The sequence below is a fragment of the Thermobia domestica genome, chromosome 3, assembly GCF_964235325.1.
Source record: "Thermobia domestica chromosome 3, izTheDome1.hap1.1, whole genome shotgun sequence".
NCBI lineage: Eukaryota > Metazoa > Arthropoda > Insecta > Zygentoma > Lepismatidae > Thermobia > Thermobia domestica.
In genome coordinates, this window is record NC_137456.1 from 18291896 (window position 1) to 18310334 (window position 18439).

The window sequence follows — 18439 nt, forward strand, 5'->3', positions numbered from 1 at the left end:
CCATCAGTGAGATGAAAGAGTTATGCTGTAAGATTGTGTATTTTAAATGAACGAGTCTGTGGAACGCATTCTGTTTAGTTTCTGATCTAAGAAGGGAGGCACTTCATAAAGGACTACAAACAAAGATTTTAGTTTTTTGAATTTCTGCATGATTAAATATAAGCTTTGTATGTAAAATTTGTTGGGTTGAAAATAACCTTTTCAATGTCTAGGTTTTGAAGCATGAAATACGAGGTTCGTCCAGAAACTAAAGAACGTTTTGGCATGGTTAAATAAAAAGAAATCAGTACAAAACTTTATTTACAAAGCCACGTGGCCTTACTCTACTTTTCTATGTAATCGTCATAGTTGTCAAGACACTTGTTATAACGTGGGACCATTTTTTCAATGCTGACGTTATACTCATCTGCCAAAAAAGATTTGAGCCAGGATGTCACCGTTTGCTTGAGTTCCTCATCGTTTGTGAACGCGAACTGTTTTCCACCCAAAACTTCCTTAAGTTTTGGGAATAAGTGAAAATCATTTGGTGCCAAGTCAGGGCTGTAAGCTATAATATCGTTATAAGCCCTAAGTTCGTTATTTTTTATAATTTTTGGAACTAATTAAAATGTAGTTTACTCACGAAATGTTCAATGATAACATTCAAGATAAAATATATATTAAACTGGTGTATTATCTGAAGATTTTCTGCAGTTGCCTTTTTATTTTTCACAAATTTCCTTCTGTATAATTGAGAATACATCCACTGTTAATGGCTTCTTTAAGTATTATATTCAAGCTGTCTAGAAAAACATGTTTATACATGTCTCGCCACAAAACAAGTTAAATGTTCAGGTCTGGCCATAAAGAAAAATATCATGCGATATTTTGTCCATATCAACATATACATATTTATAAAAGTTATCGTTATAAAGCAGGATGATCTAAGATAACCTCCCACTACGATCTACATCATGCACGCTGGTCCTTCCTTGATTAAACATAATGCACCATTTCCTCACTAATGACTTGTTCATTGCACTAGCCCCATAAACATTCTTTATTTGCCTATAAGTTTCAGTAGCCTTAACTGTTTGCGCGTTCAGAAACGAATGACACTCCGTAGTTCATATTTGGCGGGATCTTTGATTGGCACCATTTTGAATCGCTACAAAAACAAGGAGCGTGACCACATAGCTTTGATACTTTGCTCACACTGGGGTGAAGGAAGGGGGTACCAGCCGCGCACACGACCGTAGTGGTTGGGGGGGAAGGGTCAGCGCCGCGCGCGATGCACAATCGTTCTTTACTTTCTGAACGGCCCTCGTAGTAAAATCATATAGAAATATTATTGATTCCGTGCCTGTTCCAGGAACGAAGTTTGGTGTCTAGACAGAAAGTTACATTGATGGTAATGTAGCAACTTTTAACGCTGTCGAGTATCTGCGCCATCTTTGTTTCTTAAGATCATTAGAACTATTTTTCTCTTTGAAATGAACTACAATTTTAATGGTTTGAATTTTTTCTGATTTCTTTTTCAAAATTTATTTAAATATCCATTACTTCTTAAAAATAACATTTTATTATATCTACTTGTGATTGTAATATTTAATACTCAAATTTAATTTAAGTAATATTAAATATGCAAATTCATGTAATAATAGAACCAAAACACAATTTAAGCACAAACACAAAACTGTAATCAAACTATGAATGTTTGTTTTAATATTGTATACTAAAACTAGGAGCGGATTAAGGGCGGATCAGTGGAGCCCAGGCTCCAGGGCCCCTAGGCTCAGGGGGCCCCAAAAAATCCTTCTCTTATGTACTAAAATATAGCAATCAACATGTTATAGGCTTCAGACCCATGCATCTTTTTCCCGCTCGCTACGCTCGCGGTATAGCTATAACTAAGTCTTCTTCCACCAGCGTCTTCACTATACTTATTTTGCGAGAGAGAGAGCTATTTGAGAAAATTTATGCGGTGGAATTATTTATAACATGGGCACCCTTGAAATAATCTGCTCCAGAGCTCCAAAAACCTTAATCGACCCCTGACTGAAACAGTACATCACAAAAATAGCTGTAGCATATTTTTCTCACTCACGTTTTAGTTTTATTATTTACCAGTTTCACTTTTGTGGAAGGCACGGTGGCTCAGTGGTAGAGTGCTTACCTATGGTGTGTGGGGTCCCTGATTCAATCCCCAGTCGGTAGACAACATCGTATTTATGGATTTTCTCGGGGTACTTGCGTTTCCTTCCACATTCTCATTCCACGTATTCTTGCATCATCATTCACTTGCCTTAATTATTCGTCTCCGTTATCATAAAGGGCATATTCGTGAGACATTAAACTGAAGAATTTCAGTTTCACTTTTCTTACGTGGAATTACTTGAATATATTTTTGTTTTCTATCAATGATCATAAAATCCATCTATTTTTATTTTAAGAAAATGAAGTTCAAATTTTACATTTCGTTTAAAAACAAAATTTTCAAGTTTTTATTTCTATAAGAATCTTAACTTACGTTGCAGCAATCAAAAATTTAAACTAATATTGAAGAGATTCGAATTTTAGAGATTCGAAATTCTGAACTGGAACCAACTTACTTTCTGCGTTAACATGTTTTGTTTTTCTGGTGCTGAATCGTAATCTCGCTCCTCCCTTCAAAATTATGCCGGAGGGCAACGACACGCCAGCTCCAGTACATTCCTGGTTATCACACTCACTACTTGAAAAAGAAACAAAGGGGGGGAAAATTGCCCTCGTAAGTGCTTCGTGATTTTTAAAAACCCTAAAATTTTCGCGACACACCCTATGGGATTGTGCCACTCTGGTTGGAAACCACTGGCCTAAAGAATATAACTGTGGCACGTTATATATAGTTTTTTTTTTTTTTTTATTTTTATAATCTGATTTCGGATGGTAATAATTACGGAACATGGGACATACCGGCAAGGAAATGAGCGTTGTTTGAATGAGAGTGCCCTAGTTTCAGAAAATCGCCATTAAATGTCCTTCAATGTGTCTTCTCAGTTTGCAGTTCGTCAAATGGCGTCCGCTCAACAGAAGGCGTTTTGTGTGCTGCAGTTTGCAAAGACTGAGTCAGTGATTTCGGTCCGGCGTACTTTTCGTCGGCGTTTTGGCATTGATCCGCCTGCACCCAAAAACATTCGTCGTTGGTATCGCTAATTTGAAGAGACAGAATGCTTGTGCAAAGGTAAGAGTCCAGGTCGAACTCGCACTTCCGATAAAATGGTGGGAACAATTCGGCTGGTGGACACAGAGCTGGTGAATACAGCTAAAACTTGAATATTTTGTAAGTATTTTGCAATTTATTCAATTTTTGTAGTGTTTTTATCAATACATATGGACTTTTAAAATCAGATCTTTTTTTTTTTTGGAACGCCCTGTATTAAAGATTTTTTTTTCTTTCTTTGTAACTGTAAGTTAATTTTCGTTGTTTTCCATTTCAGCGTGGAAATTCTACCAAGAGAGTGATAGTGGAAGCTCAAGGCGCTTGTTTCGGTTTTCTCTCATCCATCTGCCTGCGTTGATGATGCTAATGCTAATTAGCAAGAAACATTATTCAAAAGATGAGAAACAGGAGACTTCTGGAAATAGTAATAAGAACATAAACATTGTCCTCAGTGCACAAGAGTCACAACTAGAGTGTTCTTGAAGAAGAACGTCATTGTAGTATTTCGTGTAAAATATAAATAAAAATTTGCAATAATTGTAATCGGTTGCTGTGCAACCGTGATACACTTTTAGTATTTGTATATATGTAGTCGGATTGAAATAAGACAAAGCAAATCGAATGTATTGTTCATTAGATTAAAGAAAAAGCGTGTTGTTACTAGTCCTGACTGTGAGATCTCACTTTGAGAATGCGGTAGAGTAACTCCATTGGCGTGATTGAAAATGTATTAAACTTGAAACATCCAATGAGTTAAAAGATATATTGTATTATTTATTAATTATTTTTGTTTCAGTTGTTGTAATTGTAATCTCTATGTTGAGAAAAGGATTGCTGAAAGCCATATTTGATAATTAGGCGTGTGTATACTGTATGTAGTATAACACGACAATTAGTGTATCTTTACAAATTGGTCATTGCTATTTATTTATGTTATCCGTATTGTACAGGGCTAGCATAAATGATTCATTCATTTTGAAAAGGCTATATTTTCAAAAGTATTACACGTTCACAGATGAAAGATATATGAAAAGAACCATTAACTCACCAAATTTATATACTATTTACAGATGTTCAATATGCGCCCCTTTGGTGACACGACACACGTCCAGATGATACTCGAGCTCATTCCATACGCTTTGTAGTATATTCCTGTCAATTGTCTGCACTGCGGCACCGGTGCGTTCTTTGAGCTGGACTAAGGATTGTGGTAGTGGGGGTACGTAAACAAGATCCTTAATGTACCCCCACAGGAAGAAGTCGTAGGGCTTAAAATCAGGAGATCTGGGAGGCCAGGAGAACAAAGCTAGGTCATTCTCACCAATACACCCAATCGAGCGATGCGAAAGTTCATCGTCTAGGTAGTAACGAACTGAGATGTGCCAATGAATTCGGTGCCAAATTCTACACAATACAAACTTGGTGAGTCTATGGTTCTTTTCATATATCTTTCATGTATGTACATGTAATATTTTTAAATATAGCCGTTTCAAAACAAATGAATCATTTATGCTAACCCTGTATTTCTTGTAATGTATTTATCTCACTTGGAATTTAAGTAATCAATTCCCTAAACAATTGTTCTGTTAAGTAAATTTTAAAGTATTTCCGAGATACCTTTTCTCAGGACGAAAATATTTCCGAAATATTTTCAAATTGAACGAAAATGACAAGTGGCACGATTCCAATGTGTGTATAGACCAACACTGAAAACATCTTATCGCTAGACGACTTGGATCTCAATTTGCTGAAAAATATTTTGTAAAGGTAATCAAAAAGTATATTTCATTCTTCTAGTAATAATCATTTTTAAACTTATCTATTTATGAAATACAGGGAAAGATTTGTACGTTAATGATCTGAAAAATATTTTAAAGAATATCTTAATTTATGATTGTTATGTTTTAGTAATTGCGGTTTTAATGCATTGAAGAACTAAATTGTATTGATTTTACTTCGATCTTTGCTTTGCATTTTTCTTTCCTAAATGGTTGAATTTGTGCGCTAGATGGACTTCCGGTGTTTGAAGTTGTATATAAATAATAGCAGCATTGAAGTGTGATGAGAATAAACGTATAATTTTGAATATTGCCTATTTTATTTTTAGAATACATTACTGTCCTAAAAATTAAAGGATAAAGAAGTTTGATGTAATATAATGATTTTAAAATTAAATTTCTTAGTCTATAATATAAGAAATCCGAAGTTCATCATCACAGAAACAATTCACCGCCAGTGAAATTGTGCCCTGTGTCAGTTCAATCCAATCAAAATTACAGTTGTATGGTGTTGAATGGGGGTTGCTTTTAATCTTCATTCAATATCTGTAGTGATTAAGAGATTGAATATTTAAAGCCTAGATCACTGGAAACAGACACTAAAATCTTAACTTTAAAATAAAGGTACACACCGTTCGACATTTAAGTAATGAGGCTAATTTTATTGTGGCGAAACTGTGAATGCGATCCATAAACCAATATGGGCGTTCGAAAGAGTAATCCCTCCGTTACAATCAGGCAACACCACATTGTCACACGCGAAATATGACGCCATTACCAGCAGTAACTGAGAAGCTCCTTGGCACGCTAGTAGCATGGAGCAGAGAGCGAATATCAAATTCTGTGTTAATCTGGGTAAAAGTGCCACAGACTGTTGATTTGATGCGAAGAGTGTATGAGAATACGGAGAAACTTGACGTCTGTGACAGTAAGTGTATCATTGATCATGAATTTGTACCAGAAAGGCAAACAGTGAATACTCAGTTTAAGTGTTTTGGAGCGTTTTCGTCGTGTTCGGTCTGAATACTCAACCCTAGGTAGCTGGTTCCTTATCCATGACAATGCACACTCTCACTGGGCAGTACTTGTTCAGGAATATTTGGCCAAAAAACAAGGGTGTGTGCTGCAGGAACCTCGCCCCCCTATTCTCCAGATATGCCTTTAAGGAGCGACTATTTCCTGCTCCTAAACTGAAGTTACCATTAAAAGAACGACTTCTTGACAATGTTGAAGACATCCAAACAGCTGTGACAACGACATTACGGAATATACCACAAACTGAGTTGCAGAGGTCCTTCTACTTCTTACGTGATCGTGCCACTTGGTATATTAACGCTATATTCCATAACACCTGTATATTTGTTTGTTTGGTCACAATAAAATCAGTCTCATTACTCAATTGTCGGACGGTGTACATACTGTTTTTGTGAAAATTGAACCACCAAGAAGTAATGACATGGATAGGTGCAGGCACTCAGGATTCGTACCAAGGGTATGACCAGGTTTATAATTAACGATTAAATTACAGATTAAAATTTTGGTAATTTTAATCAATTTTTTCAGGAGTTAATTGATAATCGTTAAAACATTCGTATGTCAGGAATCACGTAAAATATTTTTTGTGCTTATGATATTTTAATTTTACTCTTTATTAATTATCAGTTCTGTTTGAAAATAGGAATTTTTCAAAAAATGAAATTTTCCCACGTCCTTAACTTTATTCATTAAATTTTATGTTAACTTTCGCAACTCAAGACAATTCTCATTGCGTACCAGTAAAAACTACAAATTTTAACTTTAATCAGTTATATTGCAAGGATCCGTATACCCACACGTATTGTAAGCCGCATGTTTTCACTATAAAGACGTGCTTTTACAATTATAAACAAACAGTGGCAGACGACAGAAGGAGATTGCACTTCTAGATAAACGAAGAGAATTCGAGAAATTACGAAGAAGGCCGACAACCGTTCCAAGAAGATGGCCATAAAAAAGGACGATGGAACCAAGAAGTTATCAGTACCAGTACTGATCGCTGATCTACAATACTCTTCTCCCGTAGCTACTGTGGACTGCGGAAATACCCTTTAATACCATACTCTCAGGGCTGCTATAAGCTACGGAGTGCAGGGGTATTACAAGTGATTCATTGGGTTTTGTATGAAAGTCTTTCACAAAGTATTACGTACAAAATAATGATTGATACATCATTTGAAAAAGGACATTTTCAAGTTTCTTACACATCATTACAAAATTTCTATGTACGCTCCTCGTGTTACAGGACACACATGTATGTGGTAGTCAAGCTCAGCCCATACACGTTCGAGCTCTCCATTGTTTCCTCCGAGACAGGTGGTCGCCCGGACCTTTTTTCCTTTCAAGAAGCAGCCTGTGTCCTGAACCTGTCGATACGATCGCAAAATGCTTTCTGTTGATTATTCGCCATTTTGTAAACTATGATCACCCTGCCACCCGGTGAGTCACAACGAAACCTCCAACGACATAAACAAAACTTTAAAGTGTGCTTTTTCGATTGGTTATTTGTACAAATAGGTGGGCATTAAATAGTTGAAGTTATAAAACTTTAAAACCTGATGAATCATTTGTAATAACCCTGTATAATCTTCTAAGACCTTCTGAGGCTGCCATGAGCAATAAGAATATCCTTTAAATACCATAGTCCCGGGATTGCTATGTCTACGGAGTATAACCGATCCCGTTTGAGGTCGGTCTGGGCTACGACAAATATCCTCTATTTCCCGAAGCCATATCGTGTGCCAACCCTTCACTCTTACTATACATTGGAAACATTTAGAGAGACTTAGGAATATACAAAAAAAACTTCGTAAAATTTTATAAGACTTTTTAAATAAAAGAATGAAGGATTGAATTTCCGTGTACATTATTTAAACTGTACCTACAGAACATTGCAGTATTTTTATAGGCTTAATTTTTAATTTTAATCCGTTAAAATTTTTATTTGTTTTTCCAACTATGGGTAGGGCGGATCCAGGACCGACTTTTGGGGGAGCGATGGGTTGTCATACTGCTACTTATGGGGCGTTTACACTTCTAAATCGACTCGCTGCATTTGCCACTAAATCGAAGCAACTAGGCCGAATGAGATTGATGGATGTGTTCAATTATTTCAACCACAGAAAATAGAACGTCTTTTAATTCAGTTGCCAGTCGATTAGTCGCCTTCGATCAACAAGCGATTAAGTTGAAGTCCCGTTTACACGGTCGATTAAGTCGAAAGTGACGTCAATTCAACTGAATCGAACGCAAATCGACTAAGTGTAAACGCCCCATTAGAGCTACTTTTAAGAGCTTGATGACGAATGGAAAGACAGTAGAAGGTTGTAACAGAAAGCCAGTGAAGTGGATTTACCCGGTGTTACTGAGGACAACAACGTTGGAGAGAGAATTTAAAAAGGAAAATAAGAAAATTGGAATATACTCTGATGATAAATTGTCAGAAGGTAAAAGGGTGATGCAAAGAATGTTTTAATATATGGATGATTATATATATATATATATATATATATATATATATATATAGAGAGAGAGAGAGAGAGAGAGAGGCTTTGAGATGACGAGCAAGCTCAGTATATCAGCGTGAGTTGGTCCTAAGCTTTATTACGCTGGGTACCTTGTTAATTCATTTTCTTACTGCTGCTACCCACTCAGGATTGATAAGGTTCCTACTGGTTAGCAAAGTCAGGGAAAAGAATGGAAAGCGAGGAAAGTCAGGAGAATTTTATAAAATATAATTATACACCAATTTCAGCTTATCCAACCATTATAATACCCATTTTTATGGGAGGTAAGTGAAATGTACGTATGAGCAATTATTTACTGTTTGTCTACATCAAATAAATGTTATCATGTATAAATATTCACCCTTATTCCTTATTTATGTGTCAACCTCATTCGATACTTGTCATGAAAGTCAGGGAATTTCCTGCCAAAAGTCATAAATGTCAGGGAAATATATTTCTCCAGATCAGTACGAACCCTGATAGTGTGTACAATCATGATTGCACCGATTTTGATGTGGCTTACTGCTATTAGCAAACATTATATGGACGGTATAAGTAGTAACTTTTGTTGAAATGTACATTCCAAACCACTAGAAAATAATGTTGACCTGTTTATTGTAATACTCAACTAATTGATCACGTCTCGCCCCAAAATTTCTCGACTATGTCCTTACACATACGGAAATGTGGAGTGGCCCCGCAGGACTTAGTTTCTAACGCTCTCGCCTTTGGTGCGAGCGGTCCCAGATTCGATTCTCGGTGGGGTCAGTCGGTCGAAAAAGTGTAAAAGCTCTTTCAGGCCAGCCATCCTGAGTGAGAGACCCCTGGGCTTTCCTCATTTGCACCAGTCAAATGCCGGGATGGTACCTAACGATGTCCCACGACGTTTCCTTCCTTTCCCAATCCTTTCTTCCTTTCCTTTCCTCGGATAGTGTGAGCATGGCCACAGATGCCAAAAGCCTAATCCCCTAAGAAATGTGGAAATGAAATAAAACCCAAAGAACATGTAAGTAATTTATTTGTACATTTTTGTTTTTGTGATTTCCAGGAAATAACATACTATTAGTAAGTTAATTACACATATTTTCAAAAGAAAACCATTAGAATGGTTCAAGTTAAAAATAATAACTGAAAGGAAAAAAAGATTGTAAAGAGATCTTTTCCATTGATTATCCCAGTAATATGTACAATTACGTTCAAAAGTGCGTTCCTTCCGAGTTCTCACTACGTCCGTTAGAAAACTATCTTAAGGATGAACTTTCGGTATCCCTGGATCTATTATCCGAGTCGTTCAGCTCCTTTTGAATGTGAAATTTTAGCATTACTTACTTTTAATGCCGAGAAAAACCTTGTATTCTGAACCCTTTCATCCTGATGACACGTTCGGTTGATTCTATATAGCGGTGGCAAGTTAAAATGTTAAAATTACAAATATATCAAAGGGCAAAATAATGTAATATATTGGTAAGTGTTTACATGTTAAATGGACGACGTCACTTGTAGGGATAAACATCCATGTCCAAATCGAGATTTACACATTTCAGGATAGTCTGCCGCCTTCTGTTACAAAATGACAAATTAGTAAAACTGTGGCGTGTACCTTACAATACCGGTTCTCTAAGCAATTATGTTGTGTGATTAGACAGTTTACAAAATGTTTCTTCACTTTAAATGCTTTTGGCTTATTCCTTTTTCTGGAAAAAAAAAATCTTTATTTTGCTTTCTACTGTCCAGTGTATTTTCTCAGTCTATATTTTATATGTCGCTATTGTAGTAGAGCACGGTGGCTGAGTGGTAGAGCACTTAGCTCTGGTGCGTGGGGTCCCTAGTTCGATCCCCGTCCAAGTAAGAGTGTGGTGAACAACATTGTGTGCGTGGGTTTTCTCAGGGTAGTCCCGTTTCCTCCCACTTTCTTATTGTACTAATTCCTCCATCATCATTCACTTGCCTAAATCATGTCTCCCTTAGTCTAAAAATTGTAGCGGTTGTACACTCATACGTCCGTTCGTTACTCCACACGCACACGGTAACTTGAACGAAAGAAATTTTTTTTAAATTCCACGTTTGCAACATAGCTCAAGCGATTATTTCGGTCGAGTTTGCTGATGGAGTCAACCTGTCATCTTCATGAGTAACTGAGTATCCATATCCGATTTTCTACTCTTGAAACTACGAACAAACTTCTAGAATGGTACGAGTTACACATCGCGAGCTATTCTCTGCGGTTGACATCTACCGGACGAAATTGAAACTTCCAAAGAAAGAAAGAAATGTTCGTTTTGCGTCATCCTTTTACTGTATGTAGCAGTTTCTTTCTTTTCTTACCGCCTCTGCTTGTTATATATACATACATACATACATATATATATATATATATATATATATATATATATATATATATATATATATATATATATATATATATATATATATATATATATATATATATGTCTGTGTGTGTGTGCTTTTCAGAAATCGTGAAGTTGGAAGTCTCTACACACCCACAAACACACGGTCCATACGTCCCCAGGAACATGTCGGGCTCACAGTAAAAACTACTTCACTAATACTAGGAATATGCTCGAGATTTCAATGGGATATGTCAGTAACGGAACAGTATATTTGGGTGTCCAAAAGTCGTTGTGTAATTATTCCGTAGAGAGTCTAGAAATGTACCACAAAGAATCCAAGACATAAACGGGCCACAGTATCAGAGATGGCGTGGGTCAATGAAAATGTAACACATGACCATAGGCGGAGCTATGGGGATATCCCCACCCCCGTTGACAAAAAATAAAAATGCCACCTACCTCGAGTTGTAGTAAATAAAACTAAATAACAGAAAGAAAATGGTCAAAAATGAGTTATTCATATTCACTCTACACTATTCTAAGAAGTATTCCACAATTCCGAGACCGACTAAAAGGTCTCCTGCCCCTACAAGACAAATCCTAACTCTGCCCATACCCACGACGCACTCTGACCCATCACCCATCAAAACCCATCGTCGCCCTCCTCTTCACTGACTGAAGAGTTTACACTTGTATTAAAACAAGGCTGTGAAATTGTCACTAATCGGAGTTTGAATTACTACGGTCAATCGCTCAAGCATCGCTATGTTACAATACTGGTGGATCTGACTTCTACGATATAAAATGGTAAAGTGTTTGTCATGAACCGTATTACTATGAATTTCAATTTAATTATATATAATTATTTCTTTCCTGAATTACAAATACTTTTCAGTGGAAAATAGGATGAAATATGTAAGTCTCAAATCAAGGTAAATTAGGCGAATGTAAACAAAAAAGCAGCGTAAAATTCAACTTTTCTCGAAAGCCAAGTAGTAATTCCTATTGCTATTATTACAATTACAAATATCAATATCCAAAAGTGGCTGAAGTTCTTTTTTGAGCTATACTCAATTTAGGTAAGTATTGATAAATAGAAACAAATTTTAAAGGAAGAAAAATAGAGGCCTTGAAAGTAAACCGTAGACAAGTTCACCAATGTTCGGAAGATGCTGTCTACAATGCACTAAGCAGAGTGGGTGCTGGGTCGCAAAAGGTCACGTCCTGTTGACCCACTGCATCTCTGCACAGGATGTCCATGAGACATTAACACCCTGATATTCGTAAACTAACGTCCGTTGGACGCCCAACGCCATAGAGATATGTCTGTATTATGTGCGTCGAATATACGGTGCTTGTGAGATTCGTATTTTCTTGTATTCGCAGATAATTGTTCTGGAAATTCTAGCTTCTTGAAACGGCGAAACAGAGGACACTGAAGAGTAGAAAGCACAAAAATAATTCATAAAAGAAGCAGCCAAGGTGATTTGTCATTTTTACCTTCTATATCAGGGTTCCTACTGGTCAGAAAAGTCAGGGAAAATGGTGCAAGTCAGGGAAGTTCAGGGAAAAAGATTGGAAGTTAGGGAAATTTTAGAAAATATGTTTTCAAACATTAATTGTATATGAATTTCAGCTTAGCCAATCATTATAATGGACGTTGTTCAAATTTTTGTGGAAGATAAGTGGATTGTACGTATGAGCAATTGATTATTATTTGTCTCTATAGAATAAATGTTCTCATATATAAATATTCACCCTTATTTATTCCTTATTTATATGTCAACGTCATCCGACACCTGTTGTGAAAGTCAGGAAATTTCCTGCCAAAGGTCAGGGAAAGTCAGGGAAATAGACTTTACCAGATCAGAGGAACCCTGTATATTTTTGTCATTCTTTTATTTGGTCTATCAGTGCTATACATGTATGTTAGGTATATAATTTGCCTGAAGTGTTACGAGTGGCGAAATGAACATGTGAATGTACAGCGTGTTCGATAAATCTGGAAACAGGAAAATCATAATGTTTTTAGTTTGTTTTCTTGCAGATCAATATGGGTAAAGAGGAACGTATCCATGTCATTTTGCTCTATGATTGGAGGAAAGATGGCTGAAATGACTACATCCCGAATGAGCTTCCATCTCGTGTATTAAGAAGTTGTTGTACGCTAAGAAGATTCAACCCCTTGCGCAACTACAGGAGCGTAGTAGAGTTAAAGTGTGTCCATAAATCACACTAAATAACCTTGGCAAAAACAATTGTGTAGACTAGAGGATTGTCATGCAGTATGCGAGATCAACTCACAGAGGCTAATTCAAATGACTGCCTCCGACGAATTGACGCAGCTAGACAATTAAAACTGGTACATAATTTCTTCCATAGATGGCACTGTATGTCATAAACGGCTTAGTACCAGTGGCGCGATATTTCAATGTCAGACCGGAAATTTTTGGAAATACCCTCGTACAAGATGAGACAGCGCTCTTCCAATAAAAACAGACAAGATTATCGATACGAGACATCATGTAGACAGTTTTTTCGAGACGAGACAGCTTCTCAGTTCTTATCATACAGGCAAGCCTAAGTTGAAGTTGATAAATGAGAACTCGGAAAGAATTCATCTTTGAACCTTGTGTAAACATCGCAGCAAATTAATACGACTCTCAATTGAGTTGTCCGGAAATAAATTATTTTGGAGGCCATGCAAAGGCTGTCTCTGTGTCACTTTCGTTGAGGACTTCCAGTGGGTTCTTCTCCCTCGGTGGAAGTGAAACATGGCGAACTAGGCTTGGTTTCCTTAAACGATCTTTGTATGGATTCTGTAATGGTGGCAGCTTCTTGCGTTGAGCAGTAACTGAAAAAAACAAAAATATCGTTACACGTTAGAGAGAGCTTTAAAATGTATTTTCAGTGGATTAACCTAATTAAAAAATTAAAACCATTTTGACTTTGTGAAATACGAGGGTGGATTGGAAAGTTCGTAGCCTAACTAAGAAGGAATCAATTATTTTATGTTTGAATACATTAGCTGCGTAGCTATATTCGTAGGTAGTCACTGCGTAAAATTTCATTTCTCTGTTGTTTTAGGTGAGGAATTATAAACCGCTAAGTCGGTGGAAGTGATGGAAATTTGTGACATGGAGAAAATCAAGCATCGAGGTGTCATTAGGTACCTGCATAAAAGAGCTTAACACTATAGGAAATTCATATGGACATAACAGAGACACTGGGAAACTCCGCTCCCTAGTATTCCATGGTTAAAAAGTGTATAGCTGAATTTAAGCTGGCAGAAATAGCATTGAAGATGACACTCGCAATGGCAGTCCTTCAATGTCGATCACTACAGAAAATATCAATAACATTTGTAACCTGATTTTAAATGACCGCAGAATCCAAATCGGAAAGATAGCTGAGACTGTGGGCATTTCCTATGAGCGAGCTCAAAACATTATCGTAAACGAATTAGGGTTTTCTAAGGTGTCCGCGAGATGAGTACACAAGTTGCTTTCAGTTGAACACAAACACATTATTTGAACTGTTTGAAAGTGATCCGTAGGAGTTTTTGCCAGATTTGTGACTATGGACGAGACATGAATACATCATCATACACCGGAATAAAAACAGCAATCGAAGCAATAGAAACGACCTGGATCTTCTGTCCCAAAGAAAGCCAGACAAGTTTTGTCGGCAAACAAGGTTATGTCATCAATTTTCTTGGGATGCTAGGGGCATTATCCTGATTGATTTCTTGGAAAATTGAAAGTGTCAATTCTGAATACTGCTGCACCGTTCTGCGACGTTTGCGTCGGAAAATCAGAATTAAAAGGCCAGGAATGCTGAGGTGCTAAGAAGAAAGGTGTTGTTTCACCAGGACAATGCGCGCGTTCACTCCATTGCATCCATGGCAGAAATTTACTCTTGTGGCTTCGAACTGTTGCCGCATCCGCCCTATTCACCTGATCTGTGTCCCTCGGACTTTCACTTGTTTAGAAACATGAAAAAGTTTTTTTTGAGGAATCAGCGATTTTCTCCGGACCCAGAGGGGAAAAGTGCTGTACTGGGATATTTTGCAGGGCTCGAGGAATTATTTTTTAAAAGTTGTATAGCAGAGTTACCGGAGAGATGGCGTAAATGTATCTCGGTCGAGTGGATTACGTAGATAAATAAAACATAACTTATGCAAATATATTCTAATTTTGTAGGTCAGGCCACGAACTTTTCAATCCACCCTCGTATTGTATTAAAGATACAGTCGCAAACTAAAAGGTAGGGGCTACTGTAAATAACTGTCTTACTTCCATTTCTTAATGTTATGCTGCAATCAGTGCTGAAAATACTTATTATACTACCATAATTAGATATTTTCGGAAAACTTCATCCAACCAAAACTCGTCCTATCTTTAGAACCTTCTTTCTGGCTTCAGAAGAAAGTAGATTATGTCATATTCTAGGTTTAATATCCAAATATATGAGAAGATATCAAGAAACTTGTTAGAGACATTTTCGAAAGAGCCGTTGGCGTAAAAGACATCCACACAAGTAACCAAAGCTTTCTGAATTTTGTGATAAATATAAATGAATTGCACAATATTTTATGGTTGTTAAAGAAGTATTTCAGTTTTTTTTTTAAAAAAAGTATTTAATTTTCATCCTCCAGTAAACTATTCTTGTACTTTGGTCTTGGAAGCAAATTAGGAAGAACTAACTTGCAGAAAGTTTTTGAAATGGTATTTAAAAGTTTGGTCACGACAAGTTGAGCAGTATAGCCTGGCATGTGAGAAAAATCTGAAAACAACTACCACTTTATTTAGGCTAATAACACTTTTCTTAGAGGTGGATCTAACCCGGGGCCAGGGGGGCCTAGTCCCCCCAATTTTTTAAGTGACAAAAATAGTTGAAGCTATTATTTATATCTTTTTTAAAGTTTATAATAAACTCATGATATACCTACCATAATCTAGGTCCTGGTTGTCCCCTTTCCCCGCTCTTACCTTCTAGATCCACCTTTGACTTTTCTAGACACTCTGAGCCTTATGCAGAGTCGTTTTTAGTGTTGTATTGCTTGACTAACGTGTGACGTTAACTTGCGTATTTAGTAACTCGTAAGTGAAGTTAACAACGATATATGTCAAAACGGGCCAACCACTACTTTTCTGCAGGGTTGTCCAAATACAATAGAAGAAATCAGTATAAGAGATAATAGAACTCTCTTAACTTGATTTCTCTTAAAGTGTTTGAGCAACCCTGCTGAAACGTCATGGTTTATTTATTTACTTATTTTTTCGATATATATCGTTGCATCTCCAATTTCATTTCTGTATTCCATATAAATCTATTACCACTTCCGGTTCTAATGTTGATTCCTGTGTAGAGCAAAAAACGGTAAAAGAATGCCATCAACTGTTTTTGATAAGAAATCACGTTCATTTATCTCACAAGTAAGGGACCATATGGTTGTCGCGCAAATTAGATGCAGACATACGCCATCTGATTGAGCATGAAAAGATATGGAGAACACAGAAATTTAAGGTGCTAAGGGCCATAGGGAGCGGAGCGAGGAAAGAGGAAACATTGAATTTCGGCAAAATTGAAGAAAGTCAGGAATGACGGGAAAAGTTAATTTCGTGCAAACAGGGAAAGAAAGTCAACCAAAAGAAAGAAACTAAACATAACAAGGGCATCAAGGACGAAGAAAGATCATAATCAGGGTTGGCATCCGGACCGCAGTGTTGCCAGCTCTGTATAACATTGATATGGAAGGTATAGCAGAGTATAGCAATTCATGCACAAGGAAAAATATTAGTAACACAAAAGACAATTGAAAAGACTCTGTACACGTGCGTAAAAAGGTTTAACGATAGTCATGAGTGAATAATGTACATGAGGGAGGACAAATATAGACATAAAAGTGAAGGGGGTACACATGATAACACAGAAACGAAAGTGTTTGGGAGCATCGTTCCATGATGATGATGATGATCGTTCATCACAGATACATTAGTGTTCTCCAGTATTAATGTGTGGCAACGTGAGAACTTTCTCCGCCTTCAGTCATTTGTTCATTACCAGTTTCCCTCTAGGCGATTCCAAAAGATGATACGCTTTGCGTTTTTCAAATGTGGCTACTCCAATGAACATCCTGGACAGTTTGAAACACCTTCCGCATATTGCTTTGAAAAAGGACTCACAGAGGAATGCTGCAGAGACACGTGTGACCAGCTTGCTTTTATCCGCTGTGATCACTGCGAGAAATGTTTTTGTGTTGACCACGCATTCATTCGTGATCTTCACGTCAACTGCAATTAAACTACAAATGGTGCGTACTGTTCTCTATTTTCCTGCATTTGTATTCACACGGGTGTAATATTCACTCACGACTACGTTAAACCTTTTTACGCACGTGTACAGAGTCTTTTCAATTGTCTTTTGTGTTACTAATATTTTCCCTTGTGCATGAATTGCTATACTGTGCTATATCTTCCATATCAATGTTATGCAGAGCTGGCAACACTGCGGTCCGGATGGCAACCCTGATTATGATCTTTCTTCGTCCTTGATGCCCTTGTTATGTTTAGTTTCTTTCTTTTAGTTGACTTTCTTTCCCTGTTTGCACGAAATTAACTTTTCCCGTCATTCCTGACTTTCTCCAAGTTTGCCGACATTCAATGTTTCCTCTTTCCTCGCTCCGCTCCCTATGGCCCTTAGCGCCTTAAATTTCTGTTTTCTCCATATCTATCCATGCTCAATCAGATGGCGTATGTCTGCATCTGATTTGCGCGACAACCATATGGTCCCTTACTTGTCAGGTATTGAAACCAGAAGTAGTAAAACTTGTGCTACTTCCGAAGAGAGAACGAAAAACTGGTTTTGCTATGTATTCAGCGTCTGAAGAACAGGTTTTTATCTCTGACCTTATCTCCCTATTAGAACTGGAAATTATAAATTTATTACATCTCACTTCAATATTGAATTCGCGTAGTTTCCGTAGATTAAGAATATGAAAAACTCACTTGGGATATTTCTTTTCTTTTTTTTTTAATTGCGTTTCTTTCATTCTGTAAAATAAATTTTAAAAAAAAGAAAAAAAAGCAGACAGGAATATCATTAATTCCTACACATAATTTCCAACAATCGCTTACTGATAGAGGATTTACTCTAATTCGTGGGATCTCTTATTTCAGTCCTAAAACATGCGAGTTTGGGGTGATCAACATACTGTCCGTTGGTTTCTCCTTCCTTCTTTTCCTTCTACATTTTCGTTCTACCAGTTCTTTCATAATCATTCAAAGAAAAAAAGACTAATCTCTTGATGCAATAGCCATTAGGGGCCAACCGGTTTATGATATTCATGCCTTTGGGATGATACGTGATCACATAAGTTCCCCCTCAATGTTAGTGCTGGCTTTCTAGTCGAGAGTTCACTACTTCTTTTTCTCAAGTACAAGGTCTGTATGATAAGTAATGAGACTCGCCGCGCCGCGGCGCGCGTGTCGCTGGAGCGGGTTTGTCGGTGATGGAGGATGTAGGGAAGGGTCCGAGCAAAGCAACGCACCGCGCGTCAGTTGGCTCCGAGCCTTAGTGGAGCGC

General features: G+C 37.1%; 2 protein-coding genes across 3 annotated transcripts in view; one reads left to right on the forward strand and one right to left on the reverse strand.

The window, feature by feature from the left end:
* Positions 1 to 5267, forward strand: part of Cox10 (Cytochrome c oxidase assembly factor 10) — a 36241-nt gene extending 30974 nt beyond the window's left edge. For both annotated transcript variants that reach the window (XM_081750524.1, XM_081750525.1), the window contains one exon: positions 3459 to 5267. In XM_081750524.1, the coding sequence (XP_081606650.1) occupies positions 3459 to 3664 (206 nt within the window). In that variant the 3' untranslated portion in view covers positions 3665 to 5267. The remainder of the gene's footprint in view (positions 1 to 3458) is intronic.
* Positions 5268 to 10959: 5692 nt separating this feature from the next.
* Positions 10960 to 18439, reverse strand: part of LOC145680212 (17-beta-hydroxysteroid dehydrogenase type 6-like) — an 88136-nt gene continuing 80656 nt past the window's right edge. Inside the window, exon 8 of the mRNA XM_081750526.1 lies at positions 10960 to 13706. Coding sequence (XP_081606652.1) covers positions 13540 to 13706 — 167 coding nt within the window. The 3' untranslated portion in view covers positions 10960 to 13539. The remainder of the gene's footprint in view (positions 13707 to 18439) is intronic.